The sequence below is a fragment of the Callionymus lyra genome, chromosome 11 (genome assembly GCF_982586985.1).
Source record: "Callionymus lyra chromosome 11, fCalLyr1.hap1.1, whole genome shotgun sequence".
Classification (NCBI taxonomy): domain Eukaryota; kingdom Metazoa; phylum Chordata; class Actinopteri; order Syngnathiformes; family Callionymidae; genus Callionymus; species Callionymus lyra.
In genome coordinates this window covers 3082501-3108862 of record NC_141828.1, presented here as the reverse complement: position 1 = coordinate 3108862, position 26362 = coordinate 3082501, and the positions used below count along the sequence as shown (strand labels likewise).

The following is a 26362-nucleotide window of genomic DNA, read 5'->3' as shown; positions in this document are numbered from 1 at the left end:
TGACACTTGAACATTAAACATGTTGACATTTGAACATTAAACATGTTGACACTTGAACATTAAACACGTTGACACTTGAACATTAAACATGTTGACACTTGAACATTAAACACGTTGACACTTGAACATTAAACATGTCGACACTTGAACATTAAACATGTTGACACTTGAACATTAAACATGTTGACACTTGAACATTAAACATTAAACATGTTGACACTTGAACATTAAACATGTTGACATTTGAACATTAAACATGTTGACACTTGAACATTAAACATGTTGACACTTGAACATTAAACATGTTGACACTTGAACATTAAACATGTTGACACTTGAACATTAAACATGTTGACACTTGAACATTAAACATTAAACATGTTGACACTTGAACATTAAACATTAAACATGTTGACACTTGAACATTAAACATTAAACATGTTGACACTTGAACATTAAACATGTCGACACTTGAACATTAAACATGTTGACACTTGAACATTAAACATGTTGACACTTGAACATTAAACGTGTTGACATTTGAACATTAAACATGTTGACACTTGAACATTAAACATGTTGACACTTGAACATTAAACATGTTGACACTTGAACATTAAACATGTTGACACTTGAACATTAAACATGTTGACACTTGAACATTAAACATGTTGACACTTGAACATTAAACATGTTGACACTTGAACATTAAACATGTTGACACTTGAACATTAAACATTAAACATGTTGACACTTGAACATTAAACATGTCGACACTTGAACATTAAACATGTTGACACTTGAACATTAAACATTAAACATGTTGACACTTGAACATTAAACATGTCGACACTTGAACATTAAACATGTTGACACTTGAACATTAAACATGTTGACACTTGAACATTAAACATTAAACATGTTGACACTTGAACATTAAACATGTTGACACTTGAACATTAAACATGTCGACACTTGAACATTAAACATGTCGACACTTGAACATTAAACATTAAACATGTTGACACTTGAACATTAAACATATCGACACTTGAACATTAAACATGTTGACACTTGAACATTAAACATGTCGACACTTGAACATTAAACATTAAACATGTTGACACTTGAACATTAAACATGTCGACACTTGAACATTAAACATGTCGACACTTGAACATTAAACATGTTGACACTTGAACATTAAACATTAAACATGTTGACACTTGAATATTAAACATTAAACATGTTGACACTTGAACATTAAACATTAAACATGTCGACACTTGAACATTAAACATTAAACATGTTGACACTTGAACATTAAACATGTCGACACTTGAACATTAAACATGTTGACACTTGAACATTAAACATTAAACATGTTGACACTTGAATATTAAACATTAAACATGTTGACACTTGAACATTAAACATTAAACATGTCGACACTTGAACATTAAACATTAAACATGTTGACACTTGAACATTAAACATGTCGACACTTGAACATTAAACATTAAACATGTCGACACTTGAACATTAAACATGTTGACACTTGAACATTAAACATGTTGACACTTGAACATTAAACATGTTGACACTTGAACATTAAACATGTTGACACTTGAACATTAAACATGTCGACACTTGAACATTAAACATGTTGACACTTGAACATTAAACATTAAACATGTTGACACTTGAACATTAAACATGTTGACACTTGAACATTAAACATGTTGACACTTGAACATTAAACATGTCGACACTTGAACATTAAACATGTTGACACTTGAACATTAAACATTAAACATGTTGACACTTGAACATTAAACATGTTGACACTTGAACATTAAACATGTCGACACTTGAACATTAAACATGTCGACACTTGAACATTAAACATGTCGACACTTGAACATTAAACATGTTGACACTTGAACATTAAACATGTCGACACTTGAACATTAAACATGTTGACACTTGAACATTAAACATGTCGACACTTGAACATTAAACATGTTGACACTTGAACATTAAACATGTTGACACTTGAACATTAAACATGTCGACACTTGAACATTAAACATTAAACATGTTGACACTTGAACATTAAACATGTTGACACTTGAACATTAAACATGTTGACACTTGAACATTAAACATGTTGACACTTGAACATTAAACATGTTGACACTTGAACATTAAACATGTTGACACTTGAACATTAAACATGTTGACACTTGAACATTAAACATTAAACATGTTGACACTTGAACATTAAACATGTTGACACTTGAACATTAAACATGTTGACACTTGAACATTAAACATGTCGACACTTGAACATTAAACATTAAACATGTTGACACTTGAACATTAAACATTAAACATGTTGACACTTGAACATTAAACATGTTGACACTTGAACATTAAACATTAAACATGTTGACACTTGAACATTAAACATGTTGACACTTGAACATTAAACATTAAACATGTTGACACTTGAACATTAAACATGTCGACACTTGAACATTAAACATGTTGACACTTGAACATTAAACATGTTGACACTTGAACATTAAACATGTTGACACTTGAACATTAAACATGTTGACACTTGAACATTAAACATTAAACATGTTGACACTTGAACATTAAACATGTCGACACTTGAACATTAAACATGTCGACACTTGAACATTAAACATGTCGACACTTGAACATTAAACATGTCGACACTTGAACATTAAACATGTCGACACTTGAACATTAAACATGTCGACACTTGAACATTAAACATGTCGACACTTGAACATTAAACATGTTGACACTTGAACATTAAACATTAAACATGTTGACACTTGAACATTAAACATGTCGACACTTGAACATTAAACATGTCGACACTTGAACATTAAACATGTCGACACTTGAACATTAAACATGTCGACACTTGAACATTAAACATGTTGACACTTGAACATTAAACATGTCGACACTTGAACATTAAACATGTCGACACTTGAACATTAAACATGTCGACACTTGAACATTAAACATGTTGACACTTGAACATTAAACATTAAACATGTCGACACTTGAACATTAAACATGTTGACACTTGAACATTAAACATGTTGACACTTGAACATTAAACATGTTGACACTTGAACATTAAACATGTTGACACTTGAACATTAAACATGTCGACACTTGAACATTAAACATGTTGACACTTGAACATTAAACATGTCGACACTTGAACATTAAACATGTCGACACTTGAACATTAAACATGTCGACACTTGAACATTAAACATGTTGACACTTGAACATTAAACATGTTGACACTTGAACATTAAACATGTTGACACTTGAACATTAAACATGTTGACACTTGAACATTAAACATGTTGACACTTGAACATTAAACATGTCGACACTTGAACATTAAACATGTCGACACTTGAACATTAAACATGTTGACACTTGAACATTAAACATTAAACATGTTGACACTTGAACATTAAACATTAAACATGTTGACACTTGAACATTAAACATGTCGACACTTGAACATTAAACATGTCGACACTTGAACATTAAACATGTCGACACTTGAACATTAAACATGTCGACACTTGAACATTAAACATGTCGACACTTGAACATTAAACATGTCGACACTTGAACATTAAACATGTCGACACTTGAACATTAAACATGTCGACACTTGAACATTAAACATGTCGACACTTGAACATTAAACATGTTGACACTTGAACATTAAACATTAAACATGTTGACACTTGAACATTAAACATGTTGACACTTGAACATTAAACATGTTGACACTTGAACATTAAACATGTTGACACTTGAACATTAAACATGTTGACACTTGAACATTAAACATGTTGACACTTGAACATTAAACATGTTGACAATTGAACATTAAACATTAAACATGTTGACACTTGAACATTAAACATTAAACATGTTGACACTTGAACATTAAACATGTCGACACTTGAACATTAAACATGTCGACACTTGAACATTAAACATGTCGACACTTGAACATTAAACATGTTGACAATTGAACATTAAACATTAAACATGTTGACACTTGAACATTAAACATGTCGACACTTGAACATTAAACATGTCGACACTTGAACATTAAACATTAAACATGTTGACACTTGAACATTAAACATGTTGACAATTGAACATTAAACATTAAACATGTTGACACTTGAACATTAAACATTAAACATGTTGACACTTGAACATTAAACATGTTGACAATTGAACATTAAACATTAAACATGTTGACACTTGAACATTAAACATGTCGACACTTGAACATTAAACATGTCGACACTTGAACATTAAACATTAAACATGTTGACACTTGAACATTAAACATGTTGACACTTGAACATTAAACATGTTGACACTTGAACATTAAACATGTCGACACTTGAACATTAAACATTAAACATGTTGACACTTGAACATTAAACATTAAACATGTTGACACTTGAACATTAAACATGTTGACACTTGAACATTAAACATTAAACATGTTGACACTTGAACATTGATTTAAAAACACATCACGTGCTGTTGACCAACGTCATAAACAAACAACGCTGAGTCACAACAAAACATACAAAACATACTCTATTGTGTTACAATTGTGTTAAAATATTCAAGCATGATGCGACAACAAAGTTGTGTAATCACTGAGGCGAATCTAAAGTTCACACAGGGGTCATGTTGACTGACAGCTTGAATAAGATCCGAGTCTTGAGAGAAAACATTCCACACATGTGCTCATTAAAATAGTTACACAAGTCAGTAGCACAACATGACAGAGATGTTCCTGCAACACGTTCAACGATTCATCATCACACACACAAGTGCGCACACACGTGCACACACACGTGCACACACACACACGTGCACACACACGCGCACGCACACACACGCGCACGCACACACACACACACGCGCGCACACACACACGCGCGCACACACACACGCGCGCACACACACACACACGCGCACACACACACGCACACACGCACACACACGCGCACACACACACGCGCACACACACACACACACACGCACGCACAAAGGTAATCAATAGTGTAAAGTTCACATCAAGTTCAACTTGTGTAACTTCACTGACATCAAACAGACGAACTTCTCACTGACGAGGAACAACAACAACAACAACAACAACAACAACAAGCTGTGACTGGTGTGAAGTTAATGATAAAACCTGATGTTTCAGCTTCTGACTCTGACTCACAGGTAGTTGTTTCTCACGCCTTGAACTGAGTTAAAACCATCCATCAGTGTCAGAGGCTCTCCCTGTAGGCACTAGGATCCTCCACTAAAGTTAGACCTGCTACTTGTCCACTGAGCAGCTCCGTCTCATTTCAGCTGAGTTTAAAGACTGAACATATATCATTTATATATATATATAAACAATACAAATAACAATAAATACAACTAGTACTTGTATTACTAAGTCTGTGATTGACACGTCGTTGACACAAAGAGTCTGAAGACGACACTTGAGTCGACATGTTTTTCTTGATCCTTTGTATTTGAGATTGAAATAAATCAAATGTTTTATGTAAATACTATGATTTAAAATGACTCTTAAAGTTTCTTTAAAGGTTATTACACGATCTGAAGTGAGAAAGTCACGTGACCTTCGACAAAGACAATGTTTCAGTCTGTGTTTTATAGTTTTAATGAGAGGCTTAGTATAGAAATATTATGACATATTTTTTACTCTGAGATATTTATGACACGCATGTTCATTTTTAAATAACCGGGAGATGAATGAGATATGATTATTGTGTCCTGACACACTGTGATAGTGTAGTAACAAGTATATATGTGTAGTATTGTCCAGTACTTGACTCTGGTGTTGATATAGTGTGGTAACAAGTATATATGTGTAGTATTGTCCAGTACTTGACTCTGGTGTTGTGATAGTGTAGTAACAAGTATATATGTGTAGTATTGTCCAGTACTTGACTCTGGTGTTGTGATAGTGTAGTAACAAGTATATATGTGTAGTATTGTCCAGTACTTGACTCTGGTGTTGATATAGTGTAGTAACAAGTATATATGTGTAGTATTGTCCAGTACTTGACTCTGGTGTTGTGATAGTGTAGTAACAAGTATATATGTGTAGTATTGTCCAGTACTTGACTCTGGTGTTGTGATAGTGTAGTAACTAAGTATATATGTGTAGTATTGTCCAGTACTTGACTCTGGTGTTGATATAGTGTAGTAACAAGTATATATGTGTAGTATTGTCCAGTACTTGACTCTGGTGTTGTGATAGTGTAGTAACAAGTATATATGTGTAGTATTGTCCAGTACTTGACTCTGGTGTTGTGATAGTGTAGTAACTAGTATATATGTGTAGTATTGTGCAGTACTTGACTCTGGTGTTGTGATAGTGTAGTAACAAGTATATATGTGTAGTATTGTCCAGTACTTGACTCTGGTGTTGTGATAGTGTAGTAACAAGTATATATGTGTAGTATTGTCCAGTACTTGACTCTGGTGTTGATATAGTGTAGTAACAAGTATATATGTGTAGTATTGTCCAGTACTTGACTCTGGTGTTGTGATAGTGTAGTAACAAGTATATATGTGTAGTATTGTCCAGTACTTGACTCTGGTGTTGATATAGTGTAGTAACAAGTATATATGTGTAGTATTGTCCAGTACTTGACTCTGGTGTTGATATAGTGTAGTAACAAGTATATATGTGTAGTATTGTCCAGTACTTGACTCTGGTGTTGTGATAGTGTAGTAACAAGTATATATGTGTAGTATTGTCCAGTACTTGACTCTGGTGTTGTGATAGTGTAGTAACAAGTATATATGTGTAGTATTGTCCAGTACTTGACTCTGGTGTTGATATAGTGTAGTAACAAGTATATATGTGTAGTATTGTCCAGTACTTGACTCTGGTGTTGATATAGTGTAGTAACAAGTATATATGTGTAGTATTGTCCAGTACTTGACTCTGGTGTTGTGATAGTGTAGTAACAAGTATATATGTGTAGTATTGTCCAGTACTTGACTCTGGTGTTGTGATAGTGTAGTAACTAGTATATATGTGTAGTATTGTGCAGTACTTGACTCTGGTGTTGTGATAGTGTAGTAACAAGTATATATGTGTAGTATTGTCCAGTACTTGACTCTGGTGTTGTGATAGTGTAGTAACAAGTATATATGTGTAGTATTGTCCAGTACTTGACTCTGGTGTTGTGATAGTGTAGTAACAAGTATATATGTGTAGTATTGTCCAGTACTTGACTCTGGTGTTGTGATAGTGTAGTAACTAGTATATATGTGTAGTATTGTCCAGTACTTGACTCTGGTGTTGTGATAGTGTAGTAACAAGTATATATGTGTAGTATTGTCCAGTACTTGACTCTGGTGTTGTGATAGTGTAGTAACAAGTATATATGTGTAGTATTGTCCAGTACTTGACTCTGGTGTTGTGATAGTGTAGTAACTAGTATATATGTGTAGTATTGTCCAGTACTTGACTCTGGTGTTGTGATAGTGTAGTAACAAGTATATATGTGTAGTATTGTCCAGTACTTGACTCTGGTGTTGTGATAGTGTAGTAACTAGTATATATGTGTAGTATTGTCCAGTACTTGACTCTGGTGTTGTGACAGTGTAGTAAGAAGGATATATGTATATAATATAATAAAATAAGTATAATAAAAATAAAATTCAAATCATATATAAACTCATATAAATATATCAACTATAGTCAACATAAACCTTTAATGTGTGTTTTCTCACCAGTCAGACGTATTAGCATCAGATCAAACCGTGAAAGGATCAAAATAAAGTATTTAAATGAGTAAAGATGCTGTGAGTACTGAAGTTCTACTCGCTTCATATCCTCACGACAGGAAGTGTTTTCCTGCAGCAGAAGATCCATGTTATTGATCACTTTAAATATCATGTAAAGAGTCCAATTAGTGGCAGAAAGAAAAGAAAGAATTCAGGAATCTATGGACAAAAATGTCTTTAGGATCTGCTGACGTTGCTCCATGTTAGTGTGTGTGTGTGTGTGTGTGTGTGTGTGTGTGTGTGTGTGTGTGTGTGTGTCAGTGGTAGAAGTCTAAAGTTGTTCCCACAGCAATAGTTAAGTTCAATCTGATTTTAATGGGCCTCAGTTATTTAGGGCTCGGCTCATTTCCTCGCTGCTCTGGAGAGCTGTCAGTCAGCGGAGGAGCGAGGGAGGAGGAGGAGGAGAAGGAGGGAGGGAGGAGGAGCGAGGGAGGAGGAGGAGGAGGAGGAGAGAGGAGAAGGAGGAGGAGGAGGAGGAGGAGAGAGGAGAAGGAGGAGGAGCGAGGGAGGAGGAGGAGGAGGAGGAGGAGGAGGAGGAGGAGGAGGAGAGAGGAGAAGGAGGAGGAGGAGGAGGAGAGAGGAGAAGGAGGAGGAGAAGGAGGAGGAGCGAGGGAGGAGGAGGAGGAGGAGGAGGAGGAGGAGGAGGAGGAGGAGGAGGAGGAGGAGGAGGAGGAGGAGGAGGAGGAGGAGGAGAGAACACGCTGCGCTGGTGTCTCCAGTTACATCTGTCCTGGTACGTTCTGGACCTAATGTTAATAAACCAGCGAGACCCACGAAGGCTCTTCACTCCACATCACAGCAACATCTCCAGGTTCTGCTCCGAGAGACGGTTCTGACGCCGACTCCGGGTCAGAGTGACGTCCCGTCTCGTATCTGTCAGCGCCCAGCGTTTATTTACCCGCTTAGATTATCATTTGTTGACCCAGTCACATGATCTGAGGGCGGGAGGTGCAGGACCCGGGGCGACCCCCAGAGAGCCTGTCAGGACGTGATGAGAGACACAAGCCTGAGACCCAACACCCTCAGAACCACCGACCCGGACCCCAAGCTGTAGTCGTGACCTCCTGCCTCGTGTCAATCACAGCCGCTCGGGCGTGATCATCGTTTTCCTTTTGACTCGCGTCACCTCCAGCTTCCCTGGTCCTCCAGATCCTCCAGATCCTCCAGATCCTCCAGATCCTCCAGATCCTCCAGATCCTCCAGATCCTCCAGATCCTCCAGATCCTCCAGATCCTCCAGATCCTCCAGATCCTCCAGATCCTCCAGCTTCCCTGATCCTTGAGATCCTTAAGATCCTCGAGATCCTTAAGATCCTTAAGATTCCTGACCCGGAGACACAAGCTAATGCTAACGAAGCTAATGATAACAACAAATACGTACTTTGACAAACCTGAACTTTGGTTAATAGTTTGAGTTAATATTTCACCTCCACCTGCACATTGTGAGTTCAGAGGTCACTAGTGTAACGTTCTGAACCCCGCAATAAACTAGTGACCTCTGAACTAAGAACAGCAAAATGAAGATCAGTTCATTTTTCCCTCGTTTAATTTAACATTCGTTTGAACTCTCAGAACATGTGAGGTGTCGTCTCTCAACAGCTCCCATGATGCTTTGCTGCCCTGCCAACCAATCACAGATGCCTTTGACAACGTAGACGTAGAAACAGTTTTGTGTCATAAACGCTTCGTAACGACGTCGTTGACGCTTTTAAAACTCGCATAACAGGCTGAAACTCTGGATATATTTATAATAATATTATATTATAATAATATTTTAATAAAAATAATATTTATTCTCATGGGGTCTTCTGCCCCCTCTTCCTCGCCCAGGTGGAGTTGACCTTTGACCTAACCCTAAAACTGTCACTGAGAGGTCAAAAATTGATCATTTACAGTTTGTGAGTTTATAATACATTAAGATCAGGAATAGATATAAATAAATATATATAAATCAAAAGCAATATAATTAAAACCCAGATCCTCTAAGAGTTTAATCATTTAATTATTAATAATAATAATGTACGATAATAATCCGTGTTCGGCCTCCAGAGACAAATCTTCAAAAGTACAAAATAGCTTCAAGATTAAAACTCGACCAACTTTTCATTAAAACAAACCAACAGTCTTTGCATTTGTTCCACAAACTCCCAGTGGATTCATGAGTGAAGCTCGTCTCTGTTCCTGAGCACAGATTATGATTGTGTGCTGCCACACACACACACACACACACACACACACACGTGCGCACACACACACACACACGCACGCACACGCACACACACACCCTCACACACTAAACAGGAGCAGATGTTCCTCTGCCTCAGGAGCCACTTAAGCAAATGAATAATCTGGAGAGCAAAAGCAAACAATCGCGGATCCAAACAAACGTACCTGGTAGGTTCCGATCCCGATGTGTTTGGGGTCGATCTTCACCAGCTCGGCCAGCGGGTCCTGGACTCGTCTCCCGATAGAAACTGCAAAACACAGACACGTTCAAGTGACTCGTGAAGATGCTGCTGAACATGAGGAGCTGCAGATGATCGACGCGCCTGAAGCGGAGAAGATTCTGTTTCCACGCCAACAATAATTAAAGCTGCTCGTCGGCGTGAACACGTTGATCCTGGCCTCGGAAAACAATTACACACACGACGCACAACACACACATTTATGATCGTATCGACACACACATTTATGATCGTATCGACACACACATGTATGATCGTATCGACACACACATTTATGATCGTATCGACACACACATTTATGATCGTATCGACACACACATTTATGATCGTATCGACACACACATTTATGATCGTATCGACACACACATTTATGATCGTATCGACACACACATTTATGATCGTATCGACACACACATTTATGATCGTATCGACACACACATGTATGATCGTATCGACACACACATTTATGATCGTATCAACACACACATTTATGATCGTATCGACACACACATTTATGATCGTATCGACACACACATGTATGATCGTATCGACACACACATGTATGATCGTATCGACACACACATGTATGATCGTATCGACACACACATGTATGATCGTATCGACACACACATTTATGATCGTATCGACACACACATTTATGATCGTATCGACACACACATTTATGATCGTATCGACACACACATTTATGATCGTATCGACACACACATTTATGATCGTATCGACACACACATTTATGATCGTATCGACACACACATTTATGATCGTATCGACACACACATTTATGATCGTATCGACACACACATTTATGATCGTATCGACACACACATTTATGATCGTATCGACACACATGTATGATCGTATCGACACACACATTTATGATCGTATCGACACACACATTTATGATCGTATCGACACACACATTTATGATCGTATCGACACACACATTTATGATCGTATCGACACACACATTTATGATCGTATCGACACACACATTTATGATCGTATATACACACATGTATGATCGTATCGACACACACATTTATGATCGTATCGACACACACATTTATGATCGTATCGACACACACATTTATGATCGTATCGACACACACATGTATGATCGTATCGACACACACATGTATGATCGTATCGACACACACATGTATGATCGTATCGACACACACATATATGATCGTATCGACACACACATTTATGATCGTATCAACACACACATTTATGATCGTATCGACACACACATTTATGATCGTATCGACACACACATGTATGATCGTATCGACACACACATTTATGATCGTATCGACACACACATTTATGATCGTATCGACACACACATTTATGATCGTATCGACACACACATTTATGATCGTATCGACACACACATTTATGATCGTATCGACACACACATGTATGATCGTATCGACACACACATTTATGATCGTATCGACACACACATTTATGATCGTATCGACACACACATTTATGATCGTATCGACACACACATTTATGATCGTATCGACACACACATTTATGATCGTATCGACACACACATTTATGATCGTATCGACACACACATGTATGATCGTATCGACACACACATTTATGATCGTATCGACACACACATGTATGATCGTATCGACACACACATGTATGATCGTATCGACACACACATGTATGATCGTATCAACACACACATGTATGATCGTATCGACACACACATGTATGATCGTATCGACACACACATGTATGATCGTATCGACACACACATGTATGATCGTGTGTGTTGATACGTCGTCTGTGGCAATGACGCAACAGAGGAGCCACAGGAATGCACATACACTGTTCTGACACTAGGGGGAGTTAGAAGAATCTTTCATTTCAATGTTACTCGTTTAAATAGTGTTATATATTGTCGTCATAATAATTCTAAGCTCACCTGGTCAGGTTGATTGTGTTATGATCTTCTTTGATCATGTTGTTGATGGTGAGGCTTCGAACTAGAACTATCAAGTATTCAGGCTTCGAACTAAAACTATCAAGTATTCAGGCTTCGAAACTAAAACTATCAAGTATTCAGGCTTCGAACTAAAACTATCAAGTATTCAGGCTTCGAACTAAAACTATCAAGTATTCAGGCTTCAAACTATAACTATCAAGTATTCAGACTCGAACTAAAAATATCAAGTATTCAGGCTTCGAACTAAAACTATCAAGTATTCAGACTCGAACTAAAAATATCAAGTATTCAGGCTTCGAACTAAAACTATCAAGTATTCAGGCTTCGAACTAAAACTATCAAGTATTCAGACTCAAACTAAAAATATCAAGTATTCAGGCTTCGAACTAAAACTATCAAGTATTCAGACTCGAACTAAAAATATCAAGTATTCAGGCTTCGAACTAAAACTATCAAGTATTCAGGCTTCAAACTATAACTATCAAGTATTCAGACTCAAACTAAAAATATCAAGTATTCAGGCTTCGAACTAAAACTATCAAGTATTCAGACTCGAACTAAAAATATCAAGTATTCAGGCTTCGAACTAAAACTATCAAGTATTCAGGCTTCGAACTAAAACTATCAAGTATTCAGACTCGAACTAAAAATATCAAGTATTCAGGCTTCGAACTAAAACTATCAAGTATTCAGACTCGAACTAAAAATATCAAGTATTCAGGCTTCGAACTAAAACTATCAAGTATTCAGGCTTCGAACTAAAACTATCAAGTATTCAGGCTTCGAACTAAAACTATCAAGTATTCAGGCTTCGAACCAAAACTATCAAGTATTCAGGCTTCGAACCAAAACTATCAAGTATTCAGGCTTCGAACTAAAACTATCAAGTATTCAGGCTTCGAACCAAAACTATCAAGTATTCAGGCTTCGAACTATAACTATCAAGTATTCAGGCTTCGAACTAAAACTATCAAGTATTCAGGCTTCGAACTATAACTATCAAGTTTTCAGGCTTCGAACTAAAACTATCAAGTATTCAGGCTTCGAACTAAAACTATCAAGTATTCAGGCTTCGAACCAAAACTATCAAGTATTCAGGCTTCGAACTAAAACTATCAAGTATTCAGGCTTCGAACTAAAACTATCAAGTATTCAGGCTTCGAACTAAAACTATCAAGTATTCAGGCTTCAAACTAAAACTATCAAGTATTCAGACTCGAACTAAAACTATCAAGTATTCAGGCTTCGAACTAAAACTATCAAGACAACAATTCAGATGATAGTTTCTGGAGTCATTGTTACACACGTTGATATTAATATTGATGTTAAACTGTTCAGCAGTGAAAGCAGAACTAACGTCTGTGAGGTTATTTAATCAAAACAAACGTTTACAATCTTTAACTACAGTTTTATTGTTATTCATAATTATTTGATACATGAACTCCATGTTTAATCCAAAGTACGTTCATTTTTTGGTGAAACCTCTCGAGGGAAGAAGAAACACTTGGAGGTGAACATGAAAGATTCTGCTCTATAGTTAGTCCATGTTGAAGAAGTTAATGTAACTTCAAATGTCTGCTTGAGGTTTTATTAGCGGTTGTTTGTGTCGCAGGCATCAGATCCTGGAGCAGAACATGAAGACATGGAATAAAGAGCGATGTCTGGAATCAATGGCTCTGAGCTCGCGCTCCTCTGCAGCCTGAGATAATATTTAGACAGGGATGGAGTTTCAAGCCTGGCGTCGCTCAACAACCAGCAGAACCTCTTACTTTCCATGCTTGGCTCTGAGCTCGCGGCTCCATCAGCAGAGTGTTGGTGCGACGCCTCGGCATCCAGGCTTCAGAGCGACCAGTGGTTAAACACATGCTTAGACGCTCACGCGTGTGTTGTTGTGCGTCTGCTCGTGTGTTTACGCTCGTGCACGTGTGTGTAACTCCGAGGGTTGAAGATACACTCTTTCAAGGTGACATCATGACAATATTGTTGTTCATAAATAACCTTTTTAATTGTAAACGACAAGTTTCAACATGTGTTTTAAATGAATATTTCATATTTAATTGTAATATTATGTTGTTGGTGTCATTTATGATCAACAACACAACAGTCTAGTGATATGTTCGGAGACACAAACGTGTTCTGACGACAAACATTGTGACATGTTAGTAATTGACATGTTTGAAAATATAATCCATTTGAAGTTAATAAGAGGTTCTGATGATGGTCTTGATGTTTGTGTGGCTCACACTCGCCTCTGGTTCAAGTCCACCTGAGGATCTTCACGACTCTCGCTCAGTTGCTGACAAGATGCACATTTTTACTGTTTCTCTGGTTCCATTTATTTGACTCGAGTTTTTTTTTGTTTTTATTCATAATTCTTTCAATTGTATTTTCTTTCTTTGCAGTTTATTTGTGTGTGTTTGTGAAAATGTGGTAGAAAGTGTGATGTTCTGGAGCGACGACTGGTTGATAAAAGTTTTCCTTTAGTTTGTAATCATTTTGTTTCTTCTCGTCAGATTATAATTTAAATATGTTAATATGATTCTCAACAAGGAGGTTAATAAACATTAATATTCATCATTAGCTTAAGTGTTTCTGAATGTTCAGATGATCCAACAACGTGATGCTCCTCAGTACCTGCGCTCCTGAGGTTGGGGTCCAGGTCGGGCATCTCCTGGACGGCCTCGGCACTGACGCTGTAGATCGACGCTCCAGCCTCGCTGGTGATGCTGAGGACAGAAGAGTTTTCACAGGATCTGATGAACAGAAGCTTTTATTAACGTGACATGAAAACACAACTGAACTAGACAAACAATATTCAAATGACACAACAAGTGTCAACATGTTTTAGCTCCAGGTTCCGGTTCGTCATTTAAACATTTAAAAATGCATTATTCTTGACATCTTTCGTTCTAACGTCAGGTTCACTGGTTCGAGAATCTTCACGTGTTTCTTTCAAACAGGTCTGACTCCTCCATTCATGACACTCTACTGACCTCTGCTGGTCAAAGCTGCGAACTACCGTTTATGAGGCGACATCAAGAACATGGAAAAGATTTTCTTATTCTTGCAAACAAACATCATTTAAACATTAATAAAGTCATTATTGTTCTTTTAACACACGAACAGAAATATTTTGACCAAATACGATCCATGGTTTTAAATACATTAACATTTCAATTGATTTCAATTTTCTATGCAATTACAATCAATTACAATCAATTACAATACATACATGTATAAATATTCATATTAATTATTAACTTTATCAAAACTTTAACTTTTAAATAATGACTTCAGTGGATAATGGATCAAAAACGAATTCTCTTTTTAATTTTTAATTGTTTATTTTAATTAGTTGAGTTTACAAAAAAAATATTGTTAAGAGTCATATAAAATCTAATTGAATGTTTTGCAGTTAAATAAAGAAGATTAAATACTGAGATATAATCAAAGTAGATCCTAATAATGAACTATATCAACTAGAAAAGTTAAATAAAGAAGATTAAACACTGAGATATAATCAAAGTAGATCCTAATAATGAACTATATAAACTAGAAAAGTTAAATAAAGAAGATTAAACACTGAGATATAATCAAAGTAGATCATAATAATGAACTATATCAACTAGAAAAGTTAAATAAAGAAGATTAAACACTGAGATATAATCAAAGTAGATCCTAATAATAATGAACTATATCAACTAGAAAAGTTAAATAAAGAAGATTAAACACTGAGATATAATCAAAGTACATCCTAATAATAATGAACTATATCAACTAGAAAAGTTAAATAAAGAAGATTAAACACTGAGATATAATCAAAGTAGATCCTAATAATAATGAACTATATCAACTAGAAAAGTTAAATAAAGAAGATTAAACACTGAGATATAATCAAAGTAGATCCTAATAATAATGAACTATATCAACTAGAAAAGTTAAATAAAGAAGATTAAACACTGAGATATAATCAAAGTAGATCCTAATAATAATGAACTATATCAACTAGAAAAGTTAAATAAAGAAGATTAAATACTAAGATATAATCAAAGTAGATCCTAATAATAATGAACTATATCAACTAGAAAAGTTAAATAAAGAAGATTAAATACTGAGATATAATCAAAGTAGATCCTAATAATAATGAACTATATCAACTAGAAAAGTTAAATAAAGAAGATTAAACACTGAGATATAATCAAAGTAGATCCTAATAATAATGAACTATATCAACTAGAAAAGTTAAATAAAGAAGATTAAACACTGAGATATAATCAAAGTAGATCCTAATAATGAACTATATCAACTAGAAAAGTTAAAGAAGATTAAACACTGAGATATAATCAAAGTAGATCCTAATAATGAACTATATCAACTAGAAAAGTTAAATAAAGAAGATTAAACACTGAGATATAATCAAAGTAGATCCTAATAATAATGAACTATATCAACTAGAAAAGTTAAATAAAGAAGATTAAACACTGAGATATAATCAAAGTAGATCCTAATAATGAACTATATCAACTAGAAAAGTTAAATAAAGAAGATTAAATACTGAGATATAATCAAAGTAGATCCTAATAATAATGAACTATATCAACTAGAAAAGTCAAATAAAGAAGATTAAACACTGAGATATAATCAAAGTAGATCCTAATAATGAACTATATCAACTAGAAAAGTCAAATAAAGAAGATTAAACACTGAGATATAATCAAAGTAGATCCTAATAATGAACTATATCAACTAGAAAAGTTAAATAAAGAAGATTAAATACTGAGATATAATCAAAGTAGATCCTAATAATAATGAACTATATCAACTAGAAAAGTTAAATAAAGAAGATTAAACACTGAGATATAATCAAAGTAGATCCTAATAATAATGAACTATTTCAACTAGAAAAGTTAAATAAAGAAGATTAAACACTGAGATATAATCAAAGTACATCCTAATAATAATGAACTATATCAACTAGAAAAGTTAAATAAAGAAGATTAAACACTGAGATATAATCAAAGTACATCCTAATAATAATGAACTATATCAACTAGAAAAGTTAAATAAAGAAGATTAAACACTGAGATATAATCAAAGTAGATCCTAATAATGAACTATATCAACTAGAAAAGTTAAATAAAGAAGATTAAATACTGAGATATAATCAAAGTAGATCCTAATAATAATGAACTATATCAACTAGAAAAGTTAAATAAAGAAGATTAAACACTGAGATATAATCAAAGTAGATCCTAATAATAATGAACTATATCAACTAGAAAAGTTAAATAAAGAAGATTAAACACTGAGATATAATCAAAGTAGATCCTAATAATAATGAACTATATCAACTAGAAAAGTTAAATAAAGAAGATTAAACACTGAGATATAATCAAAGTAGATCCTAATAATAATGAACTATATCAACTAGAAAAGTTAAATAAAGAAGATTAAATACTAAGATATAATCAAAGTAGATCCTAATAATAATGAACTATATCAACTAGAAAAGTTAAATAAAGAAGATTAAACACTGAGATATAATCAAAGTAGATCCTAATAATAATGAACTATATCAACTAGAAAAGTTAAATAAAGAAGATTAAACACTGAGATATAATCAAAGTAGATCCTAATAATAATGAACTATATCAACTAGAAAAGTTAAATAAAGAAGATTAAACACTGAGATATAATCAAAGTACATCCTAATAATGAACTATATCAACTAGAAAAGTTAAATAAAGAAGATTAAACACTGAGATATAATCAAAGTAGATCCTAATAATAATGAACTATATCAACTAGAAAAGTCAAATAAAGAAGATTAAACACTGAGATATAATCAAAGTAGATCCTAATAATGAACTATATCAACTAGAAAAGTTAAATAAAGAAGATTAAATACTGAGATATAATCAAAGTAGATCCTAATAATAATGAACTATATCAACTAGAAAAGTTAAAGAAGATTAAACACTGAGATATAATCAAAGTAGATCCTAATAATGAACTATATCAACTAGAAAAGTTAAATAAAGAAGATTAAACACTGAGATATAATCAAAGTAGATCCTAATAATAATGAACTATATCAACTAGAAAAGTTAAATAAAGAAGATTAAACACTGAGATATAATCAAAGTAGATCCTAATAATGAACTATATCAACTAGAAAAGTTAAATAAAGAAGATTAAATACTGAGATATAATCAAAGTAGATCCTAATAATAATGAACTATATCAACTAGAAAAGTCAAATAAAGAAGATTAAACACTGAGATATAATCAAAGTAGATCCTAATAATGAACTATATCAACTAGAAAAGTCAAATAAAGAAGATTAAACACTGAGATATAATCAAAGTAGATCCTAATAATGAACTATATCAACTAGAAAAGTTAAATAAAGAAGATTAAATACTGAGATATAATCAAAGTAGATCCTAATAATAATGAACTATATCAACTAGAAAAGTTAAATAAAGAAGATTAAACACTGAGATATAATCAAAGTAGATCCTAATAATGAACTATATCAACTAGAAAAGTTAAATAAAGAAGATTAAACACTGAGATATAATCAAAGTAGATCCTAATAATAATGAACTATATCAACTAGAAAAGTTAAATAAAGAAGATTAAACACTGAGATATAATCAAAGTAGATCATAATAATAATGAACTATATCATCATTGTGTGTCAATCACGTCAGACGCTCAGACTCAAGTTAATTTGATTGACGTGACGTCGACCCTTTGATGGTCTGGAAGGAAGAAGATCTCAGAGGTTTCCTCGAGGCCAGAACCACGAGCAGGTCCGAGGTCCAGACCCGACACACAGGAGCCAGAGGCCTGAGCGTGAAACCATCTCCTCCTCCATCTTCTCCTCCATCTCTCCTCGATTCACTCCCTCCTCGGCCTCACTGTTCTTTTTGTCAGCTCCGAGTCCATCACACTGACAGCTGACATATCGCCATGACGACACCGCTAACGAGCTGTGGCACATGACCTTCAGAGAGGACGAATCAGAGCTGGTCATTAACCTCTCGCTCTCCACACACACACACACACACACACACACACACACACACACACACACACACACACACACACACACACACACACACACACACACACACACACACACACACACACACACACACACACACACACACACACACGTATCATCGGAGCACACACACACAAACACACACACACACACACACACACACACACACACAAGCATCATCGGAGCACACACGCACGCACACACGCACGCACACGCGCACACACACACGCACACACGTATCATCGGAGCACGCACACACACACACACCTGGATTCAAATGAACGATGTCAGGATGTAAAGTTTGTTTCTTCAGCTTCAGTCGCCGATCAACTCATTTTGAGGGAAATTAAATCAACATTCAATAAAATCAACCTCTGCGAGTAATGATCACATAATCATAGTGATTATATAACTAATCGATTCATCGTTCAGCCATAGTTCATATTTTGAGAAACACTTTCCTTCAAACACCTTCACATTTGATTAGAGAAAGTATTTTTGTCTTTGTTGTAAAAGACAGAAAAAGTGTCGTTTCTTCAAAAGAAACAATATATTGTTGTTCCTTCAGTATCTCAATATATCGTCACACGTGTATCGTGACACGTGTATCGTCACACGTGTATCTTGACACGTGTATCGTCACACGTGTATCGTCACACGTGTATCGTCACACGTGTATCTTGACACGTGTATCGTGACACGTGTATCGTGACACGTGTATCGTGACACGCGCGTATCGTGACACGCGCGTAACGTGACACGCGCGTAACGTGACACGCGCGTAACGTGACACGCGCGTAACGTGACACGCGCGTAACGTGACACGCGCGTAACGTGACACGCGCGTAACGTGACACGCGCGTAACGTGACACGCGCGTAACGTGACACGCGCGTAACGTGACACGCGCGTAACGTGACACGCGCGTAACGTGACACGCGCCTATCGTCACGCGCCTATCGTCACGCGCCTATCGTCACGCGCCTATCGTCACGCGCCTATCGTCACGCGCCTATCGTCACGCGCCTATCGTCACGCGCCTATCGTCACGCGCCTATCGTCACGCGCCTATCGTCACGCGCCTATCGTCACGCGCCTATCGTCACGCGCCTATCGTCACGCGCCTATCGTCACGCGCCTATCGTCACGCGCCTATCGTGACGCATGTGTCGTCACGCGCCTATCGTCACGCGCCTATCGTCACGCGCCTATCGTCACGCGCCTATCGTCACGCGCCTATCGTCACGCGCCTATCGTCACGCGCCTATCGTCACGCGCCTATCGTCACGCGCCTATCGTCACGCGCCTATCGTCACGCGCCTATCGTCACGCGCCTATCGTCACGCGCCTATCGTCACGCGCCTATCGTGACGCATGTGTCGTCACGCGCCTATCGTCACGCGCCTATCGTCACGCGCCTATCGTCACGCGCCTATCGTCACGCGCCTATCGTCACGCGCCTATCGTCACGCGCCTATCGTCACGCGCCTATCGTCACGCGCCTATCGTCACGCGCCTATCGTGACGCATGTGTCGTCACGCGCCTATCGTCACGCGCCTATCGTCACGCGCCTATCGTCACGCGCCTATCGTCACGCGCCTATCGTCACGCGCCTATCGTCACGCGCCTATCGTCACGCGCCTATCGTCACGCGCCTATCGTCACGCGCCTATCGTGACGCGTGTGTCGTGACACGCACCAACTGATTCTTGACAACACACACTAGCTCAATGACGCCTAAAGACACAACACAGTAGAAGTGGTTTCAAGCGTCTGAACGTGAAGCAGGTTTTCCTTGAAAACACTTGAAAGTCCAAACATGACCTCGGACGACAAAAGACTAGAAAGAGAACTGGAGCCACGAGCCGCTATCACGTCTGCTTTAATTAAGGTTGCCGCCGGGGCAGCTGGGAAACCGCGCTGTCACTGATACAGCTCTGAGCCTCATCGTCGTGGCTGGTGTTGACGTCGAGGGGGCGTCAGGGGGCATCAGGGGGCATCAGTGGGGCATCAGGGGGCGTCAGTGTGGCAGCCAACAGAAGGTTGTCTGCGCCCGGATCACGGGGCGGACGGTCAACGGACGGACACTGTCCTCCAGTCAACCACGTCCTGTCGGCCCTGAAGGCCTCGTTATCATTATTAATATTTTGTAATCTGGTCGCCGTCCCGTCCCGCGGCAAAGTCACCCGTGGAGGCTGCTGGTCTGTGAGACGCCGCCCTGGGCCGAGAGACGGATACACACTTTGATACTCATTACAGCCTCAGATCACACGACATCAACGCCATCATCAGATCAGTGCAGAGCAGACGATGATATCATCCACTGGAGTGATAGAGAGGAGCTGACATGTTGGAAGAGAAGGTTCTTCAACTTGAAGATTCAAGGCTGTGATGTTGAATATTTATTTGATTATATATATAGATTTATTATACTTTAACAATGAATAGTGTAGTACATTAACATGCTGTGGTGTAATATTCAGGTGAAAATATAATATTATTACTAGTGTTGTAGGACAATAATGTAACAATTATTAACTTTTAAAATTTGATTTGATTTGATTTTAAAGCCAAAACAGGAAAACATTTTTAAACATGTTGTTAAATAAACATTGACGTAAGAAAAGTTGTGACGGATCTTCAACACAAGATGTTACAGTCGAGCAGTTTGAAGGCGTTTAGATGTTGTTACGAGTCTTTGTGGACGAAGACGACTGAGCTGCAGTCGCTACACTAAAATGAACAAACACTTGTGTCTATAAAGAGAACAGTTGACTCTGAAGATCATCAACATTAGATCATGTGAACCTTCACTTGAAGAACTATTTCCTGATTCAGTCTTCAGTGGTTTTAATTGATGTGTTGACGAGCGACATCATAATATTATTCAAATAAAGTCCAAACTGTCGACTTGTGTGAACTTCCTGCTCCTGACAAGGATCACGAGGATCACCGGGATCACGAGGATCACGAGGATCACGAGGATCACGAGGATCACCAGGGTCACGAGGATCACCAGGGTCACGAGGATCACCGGGATCACGAGGATCACGAGGATCACCAGGATCACCAGGATCACGAGGATCACGAGGATCACCAGGGTCACGAGGATCACCAGGATCACCAGGATCACCAGGATCACCAGGATCACGAGGATCACGAGGATCACAAGGATCACAAGGATCACCAGGATCACCAGGATCACCAGGATCACCAGGATCACCAGGATCACAAGGATCACAAGGATCACGAGGATCACCAGGATCACGAGGATCACGAGGATCACGAGGATCACCAGGATCACCAGGATCACGAGGATCACCAGGATCACCAGGATCACCAGGATCACCAGGATCACGAGGATCACCAGGATCACGAGGATTACCAGGATTACCAGGATCACCAGGATCACCAGGATCACGAGGATTACCAGGATCACCAGGATCACCAGGATCACCAGGATCACCAGGCTCACCAGGATCACCAGGATCACCGGGATCACCAGGATCACCAGGATCACCGGGATCACCGGGATCACCAGGATCACCAGGATCACCGGGATCACCAGGATCTGTCAGATCGTCTCCATCGTTCCTGCTCGTCCTGGACTCAAGTTTAGGATCCCAACACAACGAGGGAAGAACACACACAAGTTGTGCGTCCGGCTGCTCAAACAGCTTGTGTCCATTGTTCACTCAGCTGCAAAGTTTGACCTCAGGGAGCGAGATTGAAGGAAACAACATCTCACACAAGACACACTCAGACACACACACGTCGTGTCTGAAGACGATGACATTTTTCACAGAGAAAAGCGTCCAAATGGCAGGTGTCAGAGGCCGTCAGTCTCCAGAGAACGCTAGGAGGCACACACACACACACACGCACACACACGCACACTCACACGCACACTCACACGCACACACACAAGAGTACACGCGCACGCGCACACACACACACTCACACACACTCGCACACACACGCACACACACGCACACACAAGAGTACACGCGCGCACACACACCCCCCCCACACACACACACACACACACACACAAGAGTACACGCACACACACACACACCCCCCACACACACACACGCACACACACACACACGCACACACACAAGAGTACACGCACACACACACGAGCACACACACACACACCCCCACACACACGCACACACGCACACACACAAACACACACACACACACACACACTGATGATACAATAGAGTCACACATCACAACAACACACACACACTGATGATACAATAGAGTCACACATCACAACAACACACACACACTGATGATACAATATAGTCACACATCACAACAACACACACACACTGATGATACAATAGAGTCACACATCACAACAACACACACACACTGATGATACAATAGAGTCACACATCACAACAACACACACACACTGATGATACAATATAGTCACACATCACAACAACACACACACACTGATGATACAATATAGTCACACATCACAACAACACACACACACTGATGATACAATAGAGTCACACAACTCAACGACTGGTTACAATCAGAGTTAAAAGAAGGAGTTGTCGAGTCAAGTGTGTAGCAGCAGAGTTTGATTTGAGACAGAACTACACTGTGAGTGAAGGGTCACAGGGCGGGTCAGTCCGGGCGCAGATGTCTGGTGTGAAGAACCTTCATGAGAGAACATGAAGGATTCAATGTTGAGAAGCTTTGTTCCTAGAACGTTGACAGGTCCTGGTCCAGAAGGTCAAACTCATGACCTTCCTACAAGCCCATTGTTTCTCTGAAGACACCCTCCACTCTAACCCTCCACCCTCCACCCTAACCCTCCATCATAACCCTCCACTCTAACCCTCCACCCTCAACCCTAACCCTCCACTCTAACCCTCCACCATCAACCCTAACCCTCAACCCTAACCCTCCACTCTAACCCTCCACCCTAACCCTCCACTCTAACCCTCCACCCTCAACCGTAACCCTCCACTCTAACCCTCCACCCTAACCCTCCACTCTAACCCTCCACCCTCCACCCTCCACCCTAACCCTCCATCATAACCCTCCACTCTAACCCTCCACCCTAACCCTCCACTCTAACCCTCCACCCTCAACCCTAACCCTCCACTCTAACCCTCCACCCTCAACCCTAACCCTCAACCCTAACCCTCCACCCTAACCCTCCACTCTAACCCTCCATCCTCAACCGTAACCCTCCACTCTAACCCTCCACCCTCAACCCTAACCCTCAACCCTAACCCTCCACTCTAACCCTCCACCCTAACCCTCCACTCTAACCCTCCACCCTAACCCTCCACACTTACCCTCCACTCTAACCCTCCATCCTAACCCTCCACCCTCAACCCTAACCCTCCACTCTAACCCTCCACTCTAACCCTCCACTCTAACCCTCCACCCTCAACCCTAACCCTCCACTCTAACCCTCCACCCTCAACCCTAACCCTCAACCCTAACCCTCCACCCTAACCCTCCACTCTAACCCTCCATCCTCAACCGTAACCCTCCACTCTAACCCTCCACCCTCAACCCTAACCCTCAACCCTAACCCTCCACTCTAACCCTCCACCCTAACCCTCCACTCTAACCCTCCACCCTAACCTTCCACACTTACCCTCCACTCTAACCCTCCATCCTAACCCTCCACCCTCAACCCTCCACTCTAACCCTCCACTCTAACCCTCCACTCTAACCCTCCACCCTCAACCCTAACCCTCCACTCTAACCCTCCACCCTAACCCTCCACTCTAACCCTCCATCCTAACCCTCAACCCTAACCCTCAACCCTAACCCTCCACACTTACCCTCCACTCTAACCCTCCACCCTCAACCCTAACCCTCAACCCTAACCCTCCACACTTACCCTCCACTCTAACCCTCCATCCTAACCCTCCACCCTCAACCCTAACCCTCCATCCTAACCCTCCACTCTAACCCTCCACCCTAACCCTCCACCCTAACCCTCAACCCTAACCCTCCATCCTAACCCTCCACCCTAACCCTCCTCCCTCCATCCTAACCCTCCACTCTAACCCTCCATCCTAACCCTCCACTCGTCCTTCAACCTCTGCTGCTGCCACTGTCCATCACTCTGGCCCCGGAGCACGAGCGCTCAGGAGATATAGTCATGAATCCAGTCCACAGGTCCAGAGAGGATGATCTCATCGCAGGGACTGAGCTGGAGGGTGCGGCGGTCAAGGGCGTATCGTGGCGTCGGTTCGAGTATCTTCCTCAACTTTCTAAGTGGCTCCTGGACCCGTGTTGGCATGAGCCAGAGAGAGCAGTGAGTCATGAAACCACTGGCAGGAGAACGTGATCTTCATCATCTCCTCCTGATGACCACGACCCTGAGCTCCGTCATCTCCGAGCCTCCAGACGAGCCGCGGCAAGTGCTCGAGAAATCAAATCTTGTTTCCTCGTCAAACATGTATCATCAAATAAGAGCTTCGTAACCTTCGCCCACATCTTCTCGCCCTCGGATCCTGAGAGTGTCGTCGTCGACGACCGCTCGTCACGAACACGACACACACGACACACACGACACACACTTCACACACTTCACACACTTCACACACTTCACACACTTCACACACTTCACACACTTCACACACTTCACACACTTCACACACTTCACACACTTCACACACTTCACACACTTCACACACTTCACACACTTCACACACTTCACACACTTCACACACTTCACACACTTCACACACTTCACACACACGACACACACGACACACACACGACACACACTTCACACACACGACACACACTTCACACACACACGACACACACACGACACACACTTCACACACGACACACACACGACACACACACGACACACACTTCACACACTTCACACACACGACAC

The 26362-nt window shown here is 39.1% G+C and overlaps 1 protein-coding gene across 2 annotated transcripts in view; it reads right to left on the bottom strand.

The window, feature by feature from the left end:
• srbd1 (S1 RNA binding domain 1) overlaps window positions 1-26362 on the bottom strand; it is an 80443-nt gene that overhangs the window by 27097 nt on the left and 26984 nt on the right. For both annotated transcript variants that reach the window (XM_087802096.1, XM_087802095.1), the window contains exons 15-16: window positions 15021-15112; window positions 10320-10402 (exon numbers count right to left, since the gene is read on the bottom strand). In XM_087802096.1, coding sequence (XP_087658222.1) covers window positions 10320-10402; window positions 15021-15112 — 175 coding nt within the window. The remainder of the gene's footprint in view (window positions 1-10319; window positions 10403-15020; window positions 15113-26362) is intronic.